This window comes from Podarcis melisellensis (genome assembly GCF_964234715.1).
Source record: "Podarcis melisellensis genome assembly, chromosome: 9".
Lineage (NCBI taxonomy): Eukaryota > Metazoa > Chordata > Lepidosauria > Squamata > Lacertidae > Podarcis > Podarcis melisellensis.
This window is the reverse complement of record NC_138541.1, coordinates 10976214-10993609: the sequence shown is the minus strand read 5'-3', so window position 1 is coordinate 10993609 and position 17396 is coordinate 10976214. Positions and strand designations below refer to the sequence as shown.

The 17396-nt window shown below is 45.3% G+C and overlaps 1 protein-coding gene across 1 annotated transcript in view; it reads right to left on the bottom strand.

Annotated features, from left to right (window-relative positions):
- FRAS1 (Fraser extracellular matrix complex subunit 1) overlaps positions 1-17396 on the bottom strand; it is a 341121-nt gene that overhangs the window by 87469 nt on the left and 236256 nt on the right. The window contains exons 29-31 of the mRNA XM_081924721.1: positions 9543-9693; positions 3053-3231; positions 554-670 (exon numbers count right to left, since the gene is read on the bottom strand). Coding sequence (XP_081780847.1) covers positions 554-670; positions 3053-3231; positions 9543-9693 — 447 coding nt within the window. The remainder of the gene's footprint in view (positions 1-553; positions 671-3052; positions 3232-9542; positions 9694-17396) is intronic.

Here is a 17396-nt window from a genome sequence, read left to right as displayed (position 1 = left end):
TAGTCCAACAACAGCTGGAGACCCAAGTTTGGGAAACCCTGATGCTGGTAATTGTTGTTGTTGTTTAGTCGTTTAGTCGTGTCTGACTCTTCGTGACCCCATGGACCAGAGCATGCCAGGCACTCCTGTCTTCCACTGCCTCCCGCAGTTTGGTCAAACTCATGCTGGTAGCTTCGAGAACACTGTCCAACCAGTGCAGACAATGACTCAATATAAGGCAGTCTTTTTAGATGACTAATCCACATGGGGTCTGCAATGGGACAGGCAGGGGAAGAAACAATATTTTGCAGCCATTCACTTTAAGTAACCTGAAAATCAGTTTAGGATTGTGTGGAGTTAAGTTACACAGCCAGGGATTTGTTTTCATATTTCCTGAACTAACAGTGCAGTCTTATGAATATATCTACTCAGAAGCCCCCTGGAGTTCAATGGTGACCAGATACCAGATTGCAGCTTTAGTTGCAGAATATTCTTTACCAATGGATAAAAAAACAAACAGGAAATACAGAGGAGTGACTTCTTTTCACTGTTTATTTCCTTGGGTTGGACTTACGGTCATGTGGAAAGAAGAGCCCAAGGAGATCATGGGGGAATCTGGAGGGTGTGGCAGGATGGCAATGTTGAGCAAGTGCGTCTCCAGGTGGGCTTGTGGGGCGACAGCACTAGAGACCTGCAAATGTGGCAACACAGAAATGAATGAGGATTTTTTTTTACACATCATAACAAACAGGTGCAGCGGCTGCCTTCTAAGGTTTATTGCGTAATCTGCGCATCTCCAAAAATTGTCTTAAAAAACCCAAAAACCCTCTGCCTAGTTTCCTACAGGCTAAACACTCATTCTGTGCAGGAAGAACATACAAATAGACCAAGTTTTTTCTCAGCAAACACCATTGTTGTGTTGTGTTGTTGCACTCTTCAAAAGATTATTAGGGGTCCCTTGATGACATCAATTACAGTCATACCTCAGGTTAAATGTGCTTCAGGTTGAGCGTTTTCAGGTTACGCTCCGCGGCGACCCGGAAGTAACGGAGCGTGTTACTTCCGGGTTTCACCACTCACGCATGCGCAGACGCTCAAAATGATGTCACACGCATGTGCGGAAGCGGCGAATTGAGACCCGCGCACGCACAGACATGGGTTGCATTCGCTTCAGGATGCGAACGGGGCTCCGGAACGGATCCTGTTCACATCCAGAGGTACCACTGTATGAACTTCCCTGTGAGTCAGCTTACCAATTTTCTTCTGCGAAGCACATCAGAAAGGGAGCATTGGGATGCTCCAGAACACACTCTCCATTCATGTAAGGCAACCATGAGGTCCCAAAGGCTAGGCCAGAGTGCCATTCATGAACTGAGGAGGTACCTGAGAATGTGCCACAGAATGGCGGACATGCATCCTGGTGAGCAGGAATCCCATGGAAGACCAGAGGTTGATGTGCAAACTATGCTCTGAATTCAGAAAGATTGAGAACCACTGAGAAGTGATATAATAATAATAATAATAATAATAATAATAATAATAATAATAATATTGCAGCTCAGAATTTCCAACTGCATTCTCTTGAGCAAGAGAATGGGCTCAGAATGTTGCAGCATGGAATGTCTGTGGGGACATGGAGAATTTCCCTCTTGCAGATGGGAACAGAGAGCCCATGTATTCTGCTCAGTTTTCTGGACTGCAGCCAAATGTTTTATCAATGGAACCATGGGAAACGGCAACATTAAAAAAAATATTCCAACAAGTAAATAATAAATCCATAAATTGACTTGTGGGATCCGTTTTTATTAGAGGTCACTGGAAGCGCAGTTCCCTGAGCGCTAACAAAAAAATAATTCATCTGCATTTTCTCCGCAGCGCCAACCCCATTCATCAGGAAGCCGGCAGATGGATTATTGTTTTGCGGTAGGATAGAGCTAGCTGTGGCTTCTCTCCCCTGGCACAATTTACCGTACAATTATGGCCCCAGCAGCAAGGTGCTACAGCAAGGAAAACAGCACCCCTCAGTCATGCAAAATGCATGCAAGTTAACAGCAACACAGCCATTAAATTAAAGATTAGCTTGTTCAACATCCGGCACTTCAACACTTCCTCATTATCACTTATGTTAATTACCTCAGAAATTACTTTAATTGCCTCCCGAGTGCTACCGTAACTGCTTCTATGCGGTGAGGCAAACGTAGAAAACATGGCACACAAGCATTCGAGTTAGCTTAGCCTTTCAGGAGAGTGTTAAACCTAATGAGAGGGGCCTTGTTGAGAAACACAACTTGGCATTTAAAAAAATAATTCGTATCTTGGGAAAGAGGCCTGATAGTAACACAGTTCTATGCCTGCAGGGACAAGGGCTGAGCGATATATCAATATAACATCCAAATCCATATTGTGATATTGGTTCCATAATTTTTGACCTGGCGATATATTGCGAATATCATGATCTGCATGTGTATGTGTGCTATGTAAAAAGCACAATGTGGGGGAAACCGTGAAGCCAGCCAGTACCTCTGCGTAGCTCCATCCTTATTTCAAACATTGTGATATATCAGTATATGCAGGGGTAGGCAAACTAGGGCCCGGGGGCTGGATCCGGCCCAAACACCTTTTAAATCCGGCCCACGGATGGTCCGGGAATCAGCGTGTTTTTACATGAGTAGAATGTGTCCTTTTATTTCAAATGCATCTCTGGGTTATTTGCGGGGCCTGCCTGGTGTTTTTACATGAGTAGAATGTGCGTTTTTATTTAAAATGCATCTCTGGGTTATTTGTGGGGCACAGGAATTCGTGCTTTCTTTTTTCAAAATATAGTCTGGCCCCCCACAAGGTCTGAGGGACGGTGGACTGAAAAAGGTTGCTGACTCCTGAGTATATGGCAAGGTTAGGTTGGTGATGCAACACAATGCTCAAAACCAGATATATTGCCCAGCCCTAGCAGGGATCTTTGCCAACAACTATGAGGAATCTGACAAGTGCGACTGATGCCATGGCTGGCAAGCGGTCAGGAAAGCAGTTCTGTGAGGTATTAAATAAGCAAGGAGTTTGGTGATGCATAACATGCCTGGAAGCGAAAGGAGTCGCTCTCTGTCTCGGATCCAGAGTGCCTGTACCAGATCACGCCTTCGTTGATGTCTCGCTGTGTGAACGAGGTGGTTGGTGTGGCTCCTCTTCCGTCAGGCAGAGGCTGCCATACTGGCCCAGGGTCATCTGCCGGCATCGGGACCAGAAACACCACTTCACCTGAAGAAGGAGAGATAGAGAGGGAGATGGCCTTTCTGTTAGATTTCTGTTATGCCACTGTGCGGTTTTTGGAGTCACAAGACTCTGTTTACATTCCAGACTGTTGGAAGTCTCACGGGAGACAGGAAATGGATGTTGATGTTACTGGTTTCCTGTTTCTTTGTTCCGGTTGTTCTGGTTGTTCTCTGCCTCTCACAGAGAGCAGATGCATATTCTTTTCTGTCCTGCGTAGTTAGAAATAAACGTAGCGATGTAGCACATATTTCCAGCTCTTTCTGCTGTCCGGGTACTCTGCGTAAAGAGGAACGTGCCTGAAGCCTCATTAAAGGCTTAGGTCATTAATCATCATCAGAGGAGGAACCTAATGGAACCTAATGGAACCCACAGCTTTTTGCTAAAGGTTGGAAGTATATGGTGGTACCAGCGTTGCAGTCTTTTGAGCACCAGGCAAGTGCATTTTTATTTGCCATGGCATTTTGTGTTGTTGCCATTGTCGACAAAGAAGATAAAAAGAACACAGAACTATACTGATATAAAATCTTACACCACTTGTTCTTCTCCCGTTGAAAAGTTAGTTCCGCTTATTTTAACGGATGAAAAGGAATTAAATAGCACAACATTATCATAGCTCAGTCGGTAGAGCATGAGGTTCTTAATCTCAGGGTTGTGGGTTCGAGCTGGACTAGATGACCCTTGGGGTCCCTTCCAATTCTATGTGCACTCTATATATTCCCCTCATTCTAAAGGCTGGTATATAATGCTCATCTTTCTATACATTTCTTTGTTTTCTAACAAGTCAGTTTAGTTAACTGCTCTGGCATTTTAAGGGGTTTTTGTTGCCTCTCTGTCTACTTTTAAGTTTTTATACTATTTCCTATTGCCTCTCGGTCTGCAAACGGCTATGATTGCAATGGGTTTTTGTGTTTCACCTGAATAATTTTTTTTTATGTTCACTGCCCTGGAATCCATTGAATGGAAGGGGGGAGTTTGGAAATATTTCAAACAACCGAGAAAAGGAGAAAAGCGCCCGCAGGACATGTTCCTGCCTTGCAAGGAACGCCAGCTGAAGCATCCTACATTAATCCTTTGTAACATGCACATCTAACAAATATACTGATCTCTACAAAAACACCAGATGTTACTTATGCTCTCTCTTCCAATGAAAGAGGACTTTTCGAAGGCAGTCCCAGGGAAGCGAGACGATAGTTAAGCAAATCCAAGGGCAGCTTAAGACAATGCAGATGAGCAGTAGCAGATGAATAGGCAATAATTGCAAGCCCCACACATTTGAATATGGGAGGTGGGGGGACAATAGGACACCAAAAGGGCAACCATCTTCAGGCCCTGTTGGCGGGCTTCCCAGAAGCAGCTAACCCAACTGGCCACTGTAGGAAACAGGACAGGGGGGAAAAGGTCAACCTTTTCATTTGATCCCGCAGAGCTCCTCTTACATTCTTCTCACTGCGGGATGGAGATGCGAATCATCTCCTGCTCATGATGTGGGAAAACATGACCAGCCAAAGGCATAAAGGAAGGCGCATTCGCTCTGCCATTCTTTCCCACAAGGTTGTGGAGCAGCCTGGTTACCTGGCTGAGAGCTGGATTTAACAACAACAACAAAAAAAATTCCCTCCAGTAGCACCTTAGAGACCAAGCAATTTTGTTATTGGTATGAGCTTTTGTGGGCATGCGCACTTCTTCAGATACAGGTATCTGAAGAAACAGGTATTGTGTGTACGCACATTTCTTCAGGTATCTGAAGAAGTGTACATGCACACGAATTCTCATACCAATAACAAACTTAGTTGGTCTCTAAGGTGCTACTGAGTAGGACACGGGTGGCACTGTGGGTTAAACCACAGAGCCTAGGACTTGTCGATCAGAAGGTCAGCGGTTCGAATCCCCGCGATAGGCTGAGCTCCTGCCAACCTAGCAATTCAAAAGCACATCAAAAGTGCAAGTAGATAAATAGGTACCGCTCCGGCGGGAAGGTAAACGGTGTTTCTGTGCGCTGCTCTGGTTCGCCAGAAGTGGCTTAGTCATGCTGGCCACATGACCCGGAAGCTGTACAGGGGCTCCCTTGGCTAATAAAGCGAGATGAGCACTGCAACCCCAGAGTCGGCCACGACTGGACCTAATGGTCAGGGGTCCCTTCACCTTTATCTTAAGGTGCTACTGGAAGGAATTTTTTTATTTTGTTTTGACTACGGCAGACCAACACGGCTACCTACCTATAGCTGGATTTAAGTTCCACGAAATCAGGCAGTAAAGGTTAAGGCTGAGGGTTGGCCAGGTGTTGGGGGAGGCAGATCTCACCTGGCCTCTGAGTGAAGAGGCTATAGCATCACTCCTTCTATTTCCAAAGTTCAGGGGAGGTGAGTCATGGGCTATGTAGACAAAATGGTATCACCTGAATACTGGAGGGAAGTATCAGCAGACCCTGCAGATTTGCGGAAGTACATAGAATCATAGAATTGAGAAGTTGGCCTACTTGGAAGGAGGATCAGTTAAGGAATAGGAATGAGTGGCCTAACTGCACAGAACCTTTCAGCCCCTGCCAGGCCTTTGCTGGAATGAATAGTTCTCAGGAGGTTTCTCTCAGCCAGCTGCTGTCCTTCCGGCCTCGGCTCCCACCTGTCTATATTTACAGCATTGTGTCTGGTCCTGACTGGGCCCACTTCAGCTCTGAGGTTGCCTTCCGAGAGCACCTGCTTGGCATGCAGAAGGTACCAGCATCTTCAGGTAGGGCAGGGAGAGCACGCTGCCTGAAATCACAGGCAGCCACTGCCAGTCCGTGTTGACATTACAGAGCTAGGTGGACCCAATGGTCCGTATAAGGCAGCTTCCGTGCCACAGTTCCTGCTTCTACACTAATAATAACACAAATACTGTAATAATAATATTTGTATGCTGTGCATCTGACTAGGTTCCCCAAGACACTCTGGGCAGCTCCCAACAGAGTTTTGAAAACACAATAAAACATCAGACATTAAAAAGCTTCCCTATACAGGGCTGTCTTCAGATAAGTCAGATAATTGTTTATTTCATATGTTTATGACATATGATGGGAGGGCGTTCCACAGGGCAGGCGCCACTACCAAAAAGGCCCTCTGCCTGGTTCCCTATAGCTTCATTTCTTGAGGGAGGGAACTGCCAGAAGGCCCTCGGAGCTGGAGCTCAATGTCCTGGCTGAAGCACCATTTTGGCTAATGGGGCCTCCTGCTGCCGCTGCGCCACCGGAGCCCAATTTCTGTTCTTATCCTGAAGCAAAATTCTTAACCTGATGCACTATTTCTGGGTTAGCGGAGTGTGTAACCTGAAGCGTATGTAACCTGGAGAGTATGTAACCAAAGGTACCACTGTACTAGTATGCTAAGTCCTTGCTTTCTCCTCAGCCGGCTCGGACCTCAGGAAGCGGAACCGACCTCTCAGACGCTCCTGCTGCGGCTGTTCCACTTTGTATTTATGAGGCCAGAGAAGGCTCAGCAACACCGGAAGCTTTGTAAAACCTGCACTCCTCCAGCATTATTACAGACGTTGGGACAACTCTCAACAGAAATCCTATCACGCTGACAATAATATTGGGATTCAATATTAGCGCCGCTGCCTGCAGCTGTCCTCTGGGTTGCTGATGGGATGCAGCCACTGAGGCCTGTAATCTATTTTGACACCGGAGTTACAGATTCCATTACGCTGAGAGTTTGGAGGCCGCTGTCTCGCAGCCCGTGTTTGTGCTCCTGACAGATCGAGTCCCATCGGGGCTTCCGCGATGTCTATTTAATATCTAACTGCTGAATTATTTAAAATGCATACATCTCAATTAAATAAACCCACACACCAAGCCAATCTGGCATGTAATTGATACTTCCTCTGTCCTTCCAGCCTTTGTGAAATCACACTGCGGTAGCTAAATTTAGCTCGAATCATTGCCGGGGATGTGGGAGGGACATTGACCGATGGTAATAATGATGATCTCTCTCTTTCTCTATTGTAAGACTTGGGGGAGTTGGGAAAGAGAAGCTTACTGGAGCCAGAAGTGTTGCTGGTTGCCTTAATGGTCGTCGTGTAGTGGGCAAATATCTCCCTTGTTAGATAAATAACACAAAACGACTAGGAAATAGTTACAGGAAATAGAAGGCTCCACCGAAAGGGCTGTAGCTCAGCAAAAGAGCACACGTTTTCCATGTGGACAGTCTCAAGGTTCAGTCTCCAGCTTCTCCAAATAGATCATGGAAAAACTTTTATCTTAAAGGTTTTTCCTTGCCCTACCAGAGAGGAATGGGAGATCAAGTTGATGGATTATGCCAAAATGGCTAAAATGACCGGAAGAATCAGAAATCAGGAAGACCAAAATTTTAATAAGGAATGGGGAGAATTTATAATTCATCTTAAAAACCATTGTAAACAGTTAAAATCGTTAGCAGGATTGGAATAACACTTGTAGTTAAATGGTGAATTTTGGACAAAATAGAGAGGTAAAAGATTTGAATTATTATAAAATATGCAGGAAGAAACGATTAGCAATAGGACCCACAAAGGGGAGGAGGGAAGTCTGGGAGATTCTCTGGAATCTTGTTTCTACCTTTATCTGAAACTCTGGAGAGCCACTTCCATGGTTTGGACCAGAGATGGGCAACATTTTTGGTCCTGCGGGTCGCCTGCAGTATTGTTTTAGAAAAAGCATGCCCTCACTATCTGTCTGTCTGTCACTCATACATGGGAATGTTTCTCCTAAGATGGTACCTTGCTGCCATATTTGGCATAAAAACAATGCAAGTGGGTGGTGTTAAGTTTTGCTCAGGGCAGATCTATTGGGTCTAAAACTGGTTACACAGCCCAGCGTTCAAATTTCTACAGCATTATGAAGCTTTCAGGTTGGGCCAACTGCTTTCTCTCTCTCAGCTGAGCCTAACACACAGGGTTGTTGTGAGGTTAAAGTGAAGGTAAAGGTACCCCTGACCGGTAGGTCCAGTCACAGACGACTCTGGAGTTGCGGCGATCATCTTGCTCTATAGGCCAAGGGAGCCGGCGTTTGTCCACAGACAGCTTCCGGGCCATGTGGCCAGCATGACTAAGCCACTTCTGGCGAACCAGAGCAGCACATGGAAACGCCGTTTACCTTCCCGCCAGAGTGCTACCTATTTATCTACTTGCACTTTGACGTGCTTTCAAACTGCTAGGTTGGCAGGAGCTGGGACCGAGCAACGGGAGCTCACCCCATCGCAGGGATTCGAACCACCGACCTTCTGATTGGCAAGCCCTAGGCTCTGTGGTTTAGACCACAACGCCACGTGCACCACTCTCAGGTCATAGGGTTGTTGTGAGATTAAAGCAGCCTACATCAAAGCACACCATCCTGAGCTCTGTTGAGAAGAGGTGGGGATACCAATGTAAACTTCAGCAAACCATCTTCAGATGCTTTACATTAGATGCTTCACATCTAATATAAATGGGCCATCTCTAGAGACCTCCCAACATGCTGGGGAAAGGGGGCATCTGGGGGGGATGTCTATAGGCCACACATTATTTTTTTTTAAAAAACCTGCTTTCTGTGCTTCTCTAAAGTTTATTTATTTAAGTCCTAAAAAGAATGTATCACAGGAAAAAAGTAAAACCCTAAGTATTTGTGATAACTTCCAAGTTCAGGAGTTTTCATCTACTTACTCCTGTCCTGAAGCGATAACCTCCCTCGTTTGTGTCATCAATTAGTTGTCGAGGAGATAATTGGGACGATACAAGGAGAGGAATTATAACTTCAGAAAGAGAACAGGCTCTGGGAAAATAAGAACCCCTGAGGATAAGATTGCTGTCTTTTACAATAATGCTTCTCGTTCATACTAATTAGCAGAGAGACCCCATCAACAGCGTAAGGCCTCTGCTAAAGTCACTTCGACTGCGGCGGCTTTATACGTGAGCTCTCTCTCTGCCAGCCGTTGCTTTAAACGGCATCTGGTTTGTTATAGACACACACTTATATATATATATATACAGCAAGAAAGCTGTCAGGATAAACGGGCTCCGTAAGCAGACATGGAGCTGGTTCCTGGATTTGGGGTTTTTAACTGGGAAACCTAAGGCAGAGGTGAAGAAATCTGAGGGATATCAAAGGAAGCTGCAGTGAAAAAGGTTAGTGAAAATTCTCAGGCACCTCCTGCAGACCTCTGCGTTGCCACCTAACTTTATCTAAAATGAAGTTCAAGGCCAATGTTCTGCTCAAGCAAGGTAGCCCTGGCAATTTCAGGAAAAGGGAAGGTGATTTTCTGCAAGGTTCGCTAGATTCTTCAGGGCGGTTTCATACGCCCGCTGCTTACCGTATCGTGGCTGATCTCTAATTGTGTAGACGATCGCGGAATCGCTGACCCCTGGCACCTCAGCTTGCAGAATTCTGTTGGTGATTTGCAGCATCCCTCCCTCCGGAACCCACACCATCGAGCTGGCAACTAATCGCGGCAGCCCAGTGCTCTGCAAAGAGGACAGAAAGCGACCACAGTCATTAAACGCTGACCAAGAGGAAACACAGTTTGAAGACATGAATAAGGCTGACCATCTTAGGTGGTATTACAGTCATACCTCAGGTTACAGCTGCTTCAGATTGCATTTTTTTGGGTTGCGACCGCCAAAACCCAGAAGTACCAGAACGGGTTACTTCCAGGTTTTGGTGGTCGCGCATGCGCAGAAGCGCTAAATTGCACTTTGCACATGCGCAGAAGCACCAAATCGCAACCCGCGGGTGCACAGACGTGGGTTGCGAACGCTGCAGGTTGTGAACGTGCATCCCGCACGGATCACGTTCACAACCCGAGTGTCCACTGTATTAGAAGTTTAACTGAAAACCTGAACCAGCCACCACTTACTTTTTTCTCAGGGATGCGGAACCCTTTCTCAATCCAAGGGCCACATTCCCTTCTCAGCAACCTTCCGGGGGCCAGAAAAGTGGGTGGGGCAACAGATGTAAAATTTTCCTTTGTAAAATAGGGTGGGTCCCACATACACTCTCACATATCTGTGTGTCCTCCTCCCAGACAAGCAAAGGCTAGGATCAGAGTTCAATGACGTATTCCATCCAAGTAAAGATGTTTCAGGTGCGAAGCAGAACCACTGAGGGGTGTGGCTTGGAGAGAGGGGGTGTGGCCAAGTGTCCTGAGGGCCAGACAGAGATGGAGGGCCATGTTCAGCTCCCTGAGCCTTAGGTTCCTCAGCCCTGCAGTAAGGTGTCAGGGGACTTGATTTGGGGAGACCAGTGATTTGGGGAAAGAGCACAACCACCTTAAATATTGAGAACAATCTTAGTAGGAACATCTCAGGGGTCTCTGGAAGTGGGATGGTGGCGCCAGTGTGCTCATTAAAATAGGGAAGGTAAGTACTAGCTAAAGTCTGCTGCTGTTTGATATATTTTTTAAAGCTCTTAGTTTTAAAATGATTCAAAATGTTATATGTTAGATTTTTGTATTTGCATTTGTGGGGTTAGGGGCTTTTGTTGGGGGATATATTTTTATTAGTTTCTAGCTTTGTTAATTGTCTTAATTATTTTTATAATGTATTTTGTGCTTTTATGTTGTGACTTTGTGTTGTGAACCGCCCTGAGACATAGGGCTGTATATAATTTTTAAAATAATAATATAATATAATGAATATGTAATAATAATAATGTTAAGCAGAACATTAAAAAAAATTCTTTTGCTGCAGAATCCACTGCACTTAAGAGAAGCTTAGTAGCAGGCATTTCACAGAGAGCGGACCTCTTGAAAAGGTGAAGAAGATTATCAGAATTATTACATCAAGGGAGAAACTAGAGAGCCTGGATGTGCTTTGAAGTCCTGTAAGCATGTAGGATCAAAAAACTGCTTTGCTTAAGCATCAAGGAATACTCTTAAGTATATATGTATTTTTAAAATTTCAAGGAGTTTCTAGATTGAATCCGCCTTATATTCACTTCAACTATATGTGGAAGCAGTCCTGAGGACCAGGAAGAGAGGTTTGGAGGGCCAACTTGGGCCTGAGGGTCCCCACATAAAACTGTAGGCTCTCTCCTCAGTCAAACTGGAACGTGTCAAAGAGGAGGGCAACCAAAATGGTCAAAGGCCTGGAAACGATGCCTTATGAGGAACGGCTAAGGGAGCTGGGCATGTTTAGCTTGGAGAAGAGGAGGTTAAGGGGTGATATGATAGCCATGTTCAAATATATAAAAGGATGTCACATAGAGGAGGGAGAAAGGTTGTTTTCTGCTGCTCCAGAGAAGCGGACACGGAGCAATGGATCCAAACTACAAGAAAGAAGATTCCACCTAAACATTAGGAAGAACTTCCTGACAGTAAGAGCTGTTCGACAGTGGGATTTGCTGCCAAGGAGCGTGGTGGAGTCTCCTTCTTTGGAGGTCTTTAAGCAGAGGCTTGCCAACCATATGTCAGGAGTGCTCTGATGGTGTTTCCTGCTTGGCAGGGGGTTGAACTCGATGGCCCTTGTGGTCTCTTCCAACTCTATGATTCTATGTACATTGCCATTGCTCCCCTCCACAAATCCACACATCTAAAAGGGGCCAGGATTTCATCAGTGGAATGCTGGAGAGTTTGCTTTTATTCCTCCTAAATGGACAAAAAGAATAACTCGTCCCCCCTCCTGCCCTTATCTAATAATTTCTCCAGTCATTTTTGAAACAACATTCCTTCTTGGCAGACTTTGATGCTTTAATCCAACAAATAAATAAAAGTGAAGGAGGCTCTTATTATTGCTGTTCATTTCATTTCTATACTGCTTTCTGTTGTTAAGAACGGAATCCCAAAGCAGTTTACAACACATTAAAACATCAAATAAAACAATCCAGAATAATAATAAAAATGCTGAGAAAAGTCAAATATGAAATATAAATTAACTGGAAACTAAAATATTATCTTTAAGATTTCAAAATAAAACGTTACAAAGGAGGTCAACTACAGAATGCACATTGAACGCAGCAAACTTAACAACAACAATTATCCTAAACGTTTCAAAAGAAAAGGAAGTCAAATGTAAAACGCCCATTTTAAACAGCACAATTAACAAGAGAACAAACTATTATCATAAGCCTAGAACAGATCTGCTGCCGTCAAAGCTGCTAACCCTCCAAACTTATTACTTTTGATTCACCAGTTCTAAGCCAGCTTTGTAAAAAAAAATCTAGCAGGATTTGGTGTCAGCAATTTACAATGGAAGTATTTGAACTCAGCACCAAAACAACCAAAATCCTGCACCGAGAAAATTGGTGTTCTCTATAAACAGGTTGCACATTGATTCCTCCATGTCCAGCTCAATGCTGCCTTTACAGCAGATGTCATCAACCTTTTCAGAGCTGAGAGCAATTTTGAAGTTCTGAGCAAGTGATGTGGGCGAAATCGGTCCGCTAGTTTCTTGCCCTCCTTCTCCAGATCAGCCCTCTCCACTGTTAAGTTGTGGGTGAACATATCAGACGACAGAGCGATTCTTCAAACAGCTCTTGTTTATTCACAGGCCAGAACAGAACTGAACTGAAGGGTTCAGCCAGCCTGCTTATATAGGGCTCCACTAGAACGCAACAGTAACCATTTTCTGTAACTATCCAATCACTGAACGTCACTTTCAATCCCTTATTTGCATATGTGGACCTGAACTATCTACAGTATCCCCCTGCTGGCCCAGGGTGAGAACTTCAGTACATAAAATCCACCCCCATCCTTCGAGGCAAGATGGCATTTTGATCCCCTTCCCCAGAAGCAAACATAGCCTAGCTTGCTCCAGAACAAAGCTTTGCTCAAACTTTTACAAGCCCTAAGCAGGCTGTGAGCTGCAGAATCAGAGGATCATGAAACAGCACCCAGGACAACTGGTTTTCATCTCTGTCTCAGATCCTCGAAAATCACAAGCCCAGGCCACTGTCATTTCTGAAATTGCCACCAGGGCTCAATGCAGTGAAAAAGCAACAACAACTCAGATAGACCAGATGTTCTCATTTGGCAGAGCAGTATTAGTTGCCCTAATTTAAAAAGATCAGTCTGAGGACTGAAAGCACTGAAACCGCAAAGAGAAGATATTGTAAAAGTCACCCAAATGTCTCAGATGTTTCCACAACAGATAATGAAGCAATGGAACTCAGCAAGGAGAACAGAACTACAGTCAAACCTCAGCTCCCGAATGCCTCCGTTTTGGAACGTTTTGGCTCCCGAATGCCGAAAACCTGGAAGTAAATACTCTGGTTTCTGAACATTTTTCGGAAGTCGAATGTCCAATGTGGCTTCCGCTTGAGTGCAAGAAGCACATGCAACCAATCGGAAGCCGCACCTCAGTTGTCGAACATTTCAGAAGCTGAACGGGCTTCCCGAACGGATTATGTTTGACAGCCGAGGTTTGAATGCATGATGAAAAATGTATTTTTAAAAACACTCTATCTGACATCAAATTGCAGTTCAAGGATGTGCAAAATCAGGACTGTCGCCAGAATCTATGCCTCTGAGGGTCTCTGGAGAGCTTTGGAGACACCAACCTACATGAGGTTTTTGTGTCCTGGATAAAGAAAATACTTCCTGATGCCATTATACAAGCCGGCCATTTCGAGAGGATACACGGAGCACTCCATCCAAAATAATATAAAAATGGTGAGACATCATTGCTCACTTTAAAGGTAAAGGGACCCCTGACCATTAGGTCCAGTCGTGACCAACTCTGGGGTTGCGGCGCTCATCTCGCTTTATTGGCCTAGGGAGCCGGCGTACGGCTTCCGGGTCATGTGGCCAGCATGACTAAGCTGCTTCTGGCAAACCAGAGCAGTACACAGAAACGCCATTTACCTTCCCGCCGGAGTGGTACCTATTTATCTACTTGCACTTTGACGCACTTTCAAACTGCTAGGTTGGCAGGAGCTGGGACCGAGCAATGGGACCTCACCCCATCGCGAGGATTCAAACCTCCAACTTTCTGATCAGCAAGTCCTAGGCTCTGTGGTTTAACCCACAGTGCCACCCGCATCCCTTTGTTTCCTTTAGCTCCTCCATAATTAAAAATGACTTAATTCAAAAGTTCAGAACACTGAGAAGAACTGTAGCAGAAAATTCAACAATAAACATCTACCAGGATCTCTGCATAAGAACGCTGCAACGTAGCTGTGAAGTTAAAATTTGCACGACGGTAGTCCACGAAGCAGGCGTAAGGTACCGATGGGGCTGCCATTCAAACTCCCAATAACTTATGAAGGAGTAACTAAAGACGCTTTCACACAACTGGAGGTTTTTTTTTAAAGAAACCACTGAATCAACTGGGACTGCAACCAAATGAAGACAAACAGCTGGGAGAAGTAGGCAGTGGAGAGGAAAATTCAAAGGAGGAGACTGGCAGCAAATAAAAAAGGAAGAAAAGCAAGACGAAAAAGACAGCTGCAAAAAAACTCAACAACAACAGCAAAAACAGCACACAGATGGCTTCTTGTCTGCCTACTGAAATTACCATCTATAACACACCTTCCAACATTTTCGCCCCTAAAATTGGGACGTAAGGAGGGGAGTACCTTCCCTTCTATTGCTCATCAGCAGGGTCGTGCCACAGCGCTGGACCCTCAGCATTTTGGTGCAACCCTGCTGACAAGCGCCAGACTGAAAAAGGGACATCCCGGGATGCAAAGAGAAGCCGGGATTGGCTTCTGGGGTAATAATAATAAAAATAAAAATTTATTTATATCCCGCCCTTCCCGGTTCAGAAAACCGGGCTCAGGGCGACTAACAACAAATTTAAAACACTTAATTGATGCAACAAAAACAGCATAAAATACAACATAAAACGTGAAGAACAATAAATTCAGAATTCAAAAATCAATTTGGGGGGAAATCCATCCAATGAACATTAGGTGATCACCAGGGCTAACTATTTGGGCCAGCGAGGAGAACAGGGGAGAATTAGCTGTGGGATCCCAGAGTGGGTAATCTTCATAAAAAGGTAACAGGATGTCCCACTTAAAACGGGACAGTTGTGGGGTATTGTCAAGCATGCAGAGTCCTCCCCTCCCCTGGTAACTTCATAAGAAGAATCACAAGCCGTTTGTGTTTCATGGTCCTTTTATTTCAGTCATCTGGTTGCAAAGCAAGAACCCATGTCTCTCCACAAGGAGAGGGGCTGGCTACTCTGAGCCCTTCCTTCCCCAGCAACATCCTGGGCGCCAATGGGAAGTTCCACTCCTCTGTATTCTCTGTTCTCTAATATGCAGAGACCTATGAGACCGAGGGGAGGGGGATCACCCTTGCTCTCTAGGGAGCTCTCTGCTGGCTGTTCCCTCCCTTCTCCCTCTTCTTTCACTATTTTATAGCTAGGTAACTCCTGCAAAGGCTGTGGAGCGTTCTGTCTCCTACAGAAACCACTGGGGAGAAGGGGCACAAATCTTCCCCCTCTTCAGAGAGAAGCTGATCTGACAGAGGATTCACTTCCAAATATTCCTGTTTAGACCTTTCCCTGACAGGTTCGACCAAAAACTATAATCTCTAACCAAAAAGGGCAAGAATTGGCTTTATACAATGGGTTCCCAGCCCAGGTTTTGGTCACTGGGGAACCCTCTCTGACATTTCCCATTGACTGGAGCAGTGGTGTCACAACGGGGGGACGCAGTGTGCCCCGGGTGCGATGTCTGGGGTGTGTGAAAAGAAGGCACCCCGTGGGGGCTTGCGGTGGCGCGAGCCGCCATCGCGCCACCACAGACACATGTGGAGGATCCTCCGTTCGCGGCTGCAGCCACGAACGGAGGATCCTGGCACAGGCGGCAAACCATGATGTACAGTGCTCTGGTCAGACCTCACCTGGAGTACTGTGTCCAGTTCTGGGCACCACAGTTCAAGAAGGACACTGACAAACTGGAACGTGTCCAGAGGAGGGCAACCAAAATGGTTAAAGGCCTGGAAACGATGCCTTATGAGGAACGGCTAAGGGAGCTGGGCATGTTTAGCCTGGAGAAGAGGAGGTTAAGGGGTGATATGATAGCCATGTTCAAATATATAAAAGGATGTCACATAGAGGAGGGAGAAAGGTTGTTTTCTGCTGCTCCAGAGAAACGGACACGGAGCAATGGATCCAAACTACAAGAAAGATTCCACCTAAACATTAGGAAGAACTTCCTGACAGTAAGAGCTGTTCAACAGTGGAATTTGCTGCCAAGGAGTGTGGTGGAGTCTCCTTCTTTGGAGGTCTTTAAGCAGAGGCTTGACAACCATATGTCAGGAGTGCTCTGATGGTGTTTCCTGCTTGGCGGGGCATTGGACTCGATGGCCCTTGTGGTCTCTTCCAACTCTATGGTTCTATGATTCTATTCCATGTGTGGCGTCACATGCATGCACTGTACATAATGACGCTGCACATGCCATGAGCGGAGGATCCTCGCACCGTCCATCTGGTGCTGGAGCGGCGGCACTGGCAAACCACTATGTACAGCACATGTGTGGCATTGCTACATACGGTGCATGCGCCATACACAGTAGTTTGCCGCCCTGGGTGTCATGAAGCCTTCGTTCACCCCTGGACTGGAGCACCAAGCAAGGCTGCCCACTGTCTCCCCTGCTTTCCCCCTGACTATGAGACCCTTAACTTTGGTACTGAAAACAGAATTTGATTTAAAAGGTTCTGAATTATTTGGAGAAACCTATCCCATCAATATGTTGGCAGATGACGTTGCTCCATTCCTTTCTGATCCTGAAACCTCATTACCTGCTGCTATGCACCAATTGTCTTTCACATAACTCGTATATTTACTCCAATCTTTCAAGAATTTCTGGTCCCGCTAGTTTCAAATTCTCCCTGTCATTTTATTCTGCATACTGCAAAAAATCTATTACATTTTATGCAAACAAGAAACTTCAGCTACATCATAAGACCCTTTACAGGGCCAAGAAAGAATGGTATAAAAACTTTGGTCACCTGAAGGATATCCTTTTGATTTTACAAGGTCCCATGGTTAAAAAGGGATAATGGAGGTCAAGACTTTATGTGTTCCCTTATCAGAAAATGGACAAGACACTAGAAGGCATTATTAATCCCTTTCTAAAATCAAAAAGAGATTTGACCATATAGAAAAAAATGGAGACTGCAGTTCTTTACATGCTCTGGGGTATTTTCCCGACATGCAACAAATGAAGGGCCATTTTTGTTCGCCTCTGGAAAAAGAACTCTGCACGTGACCCAAGCTG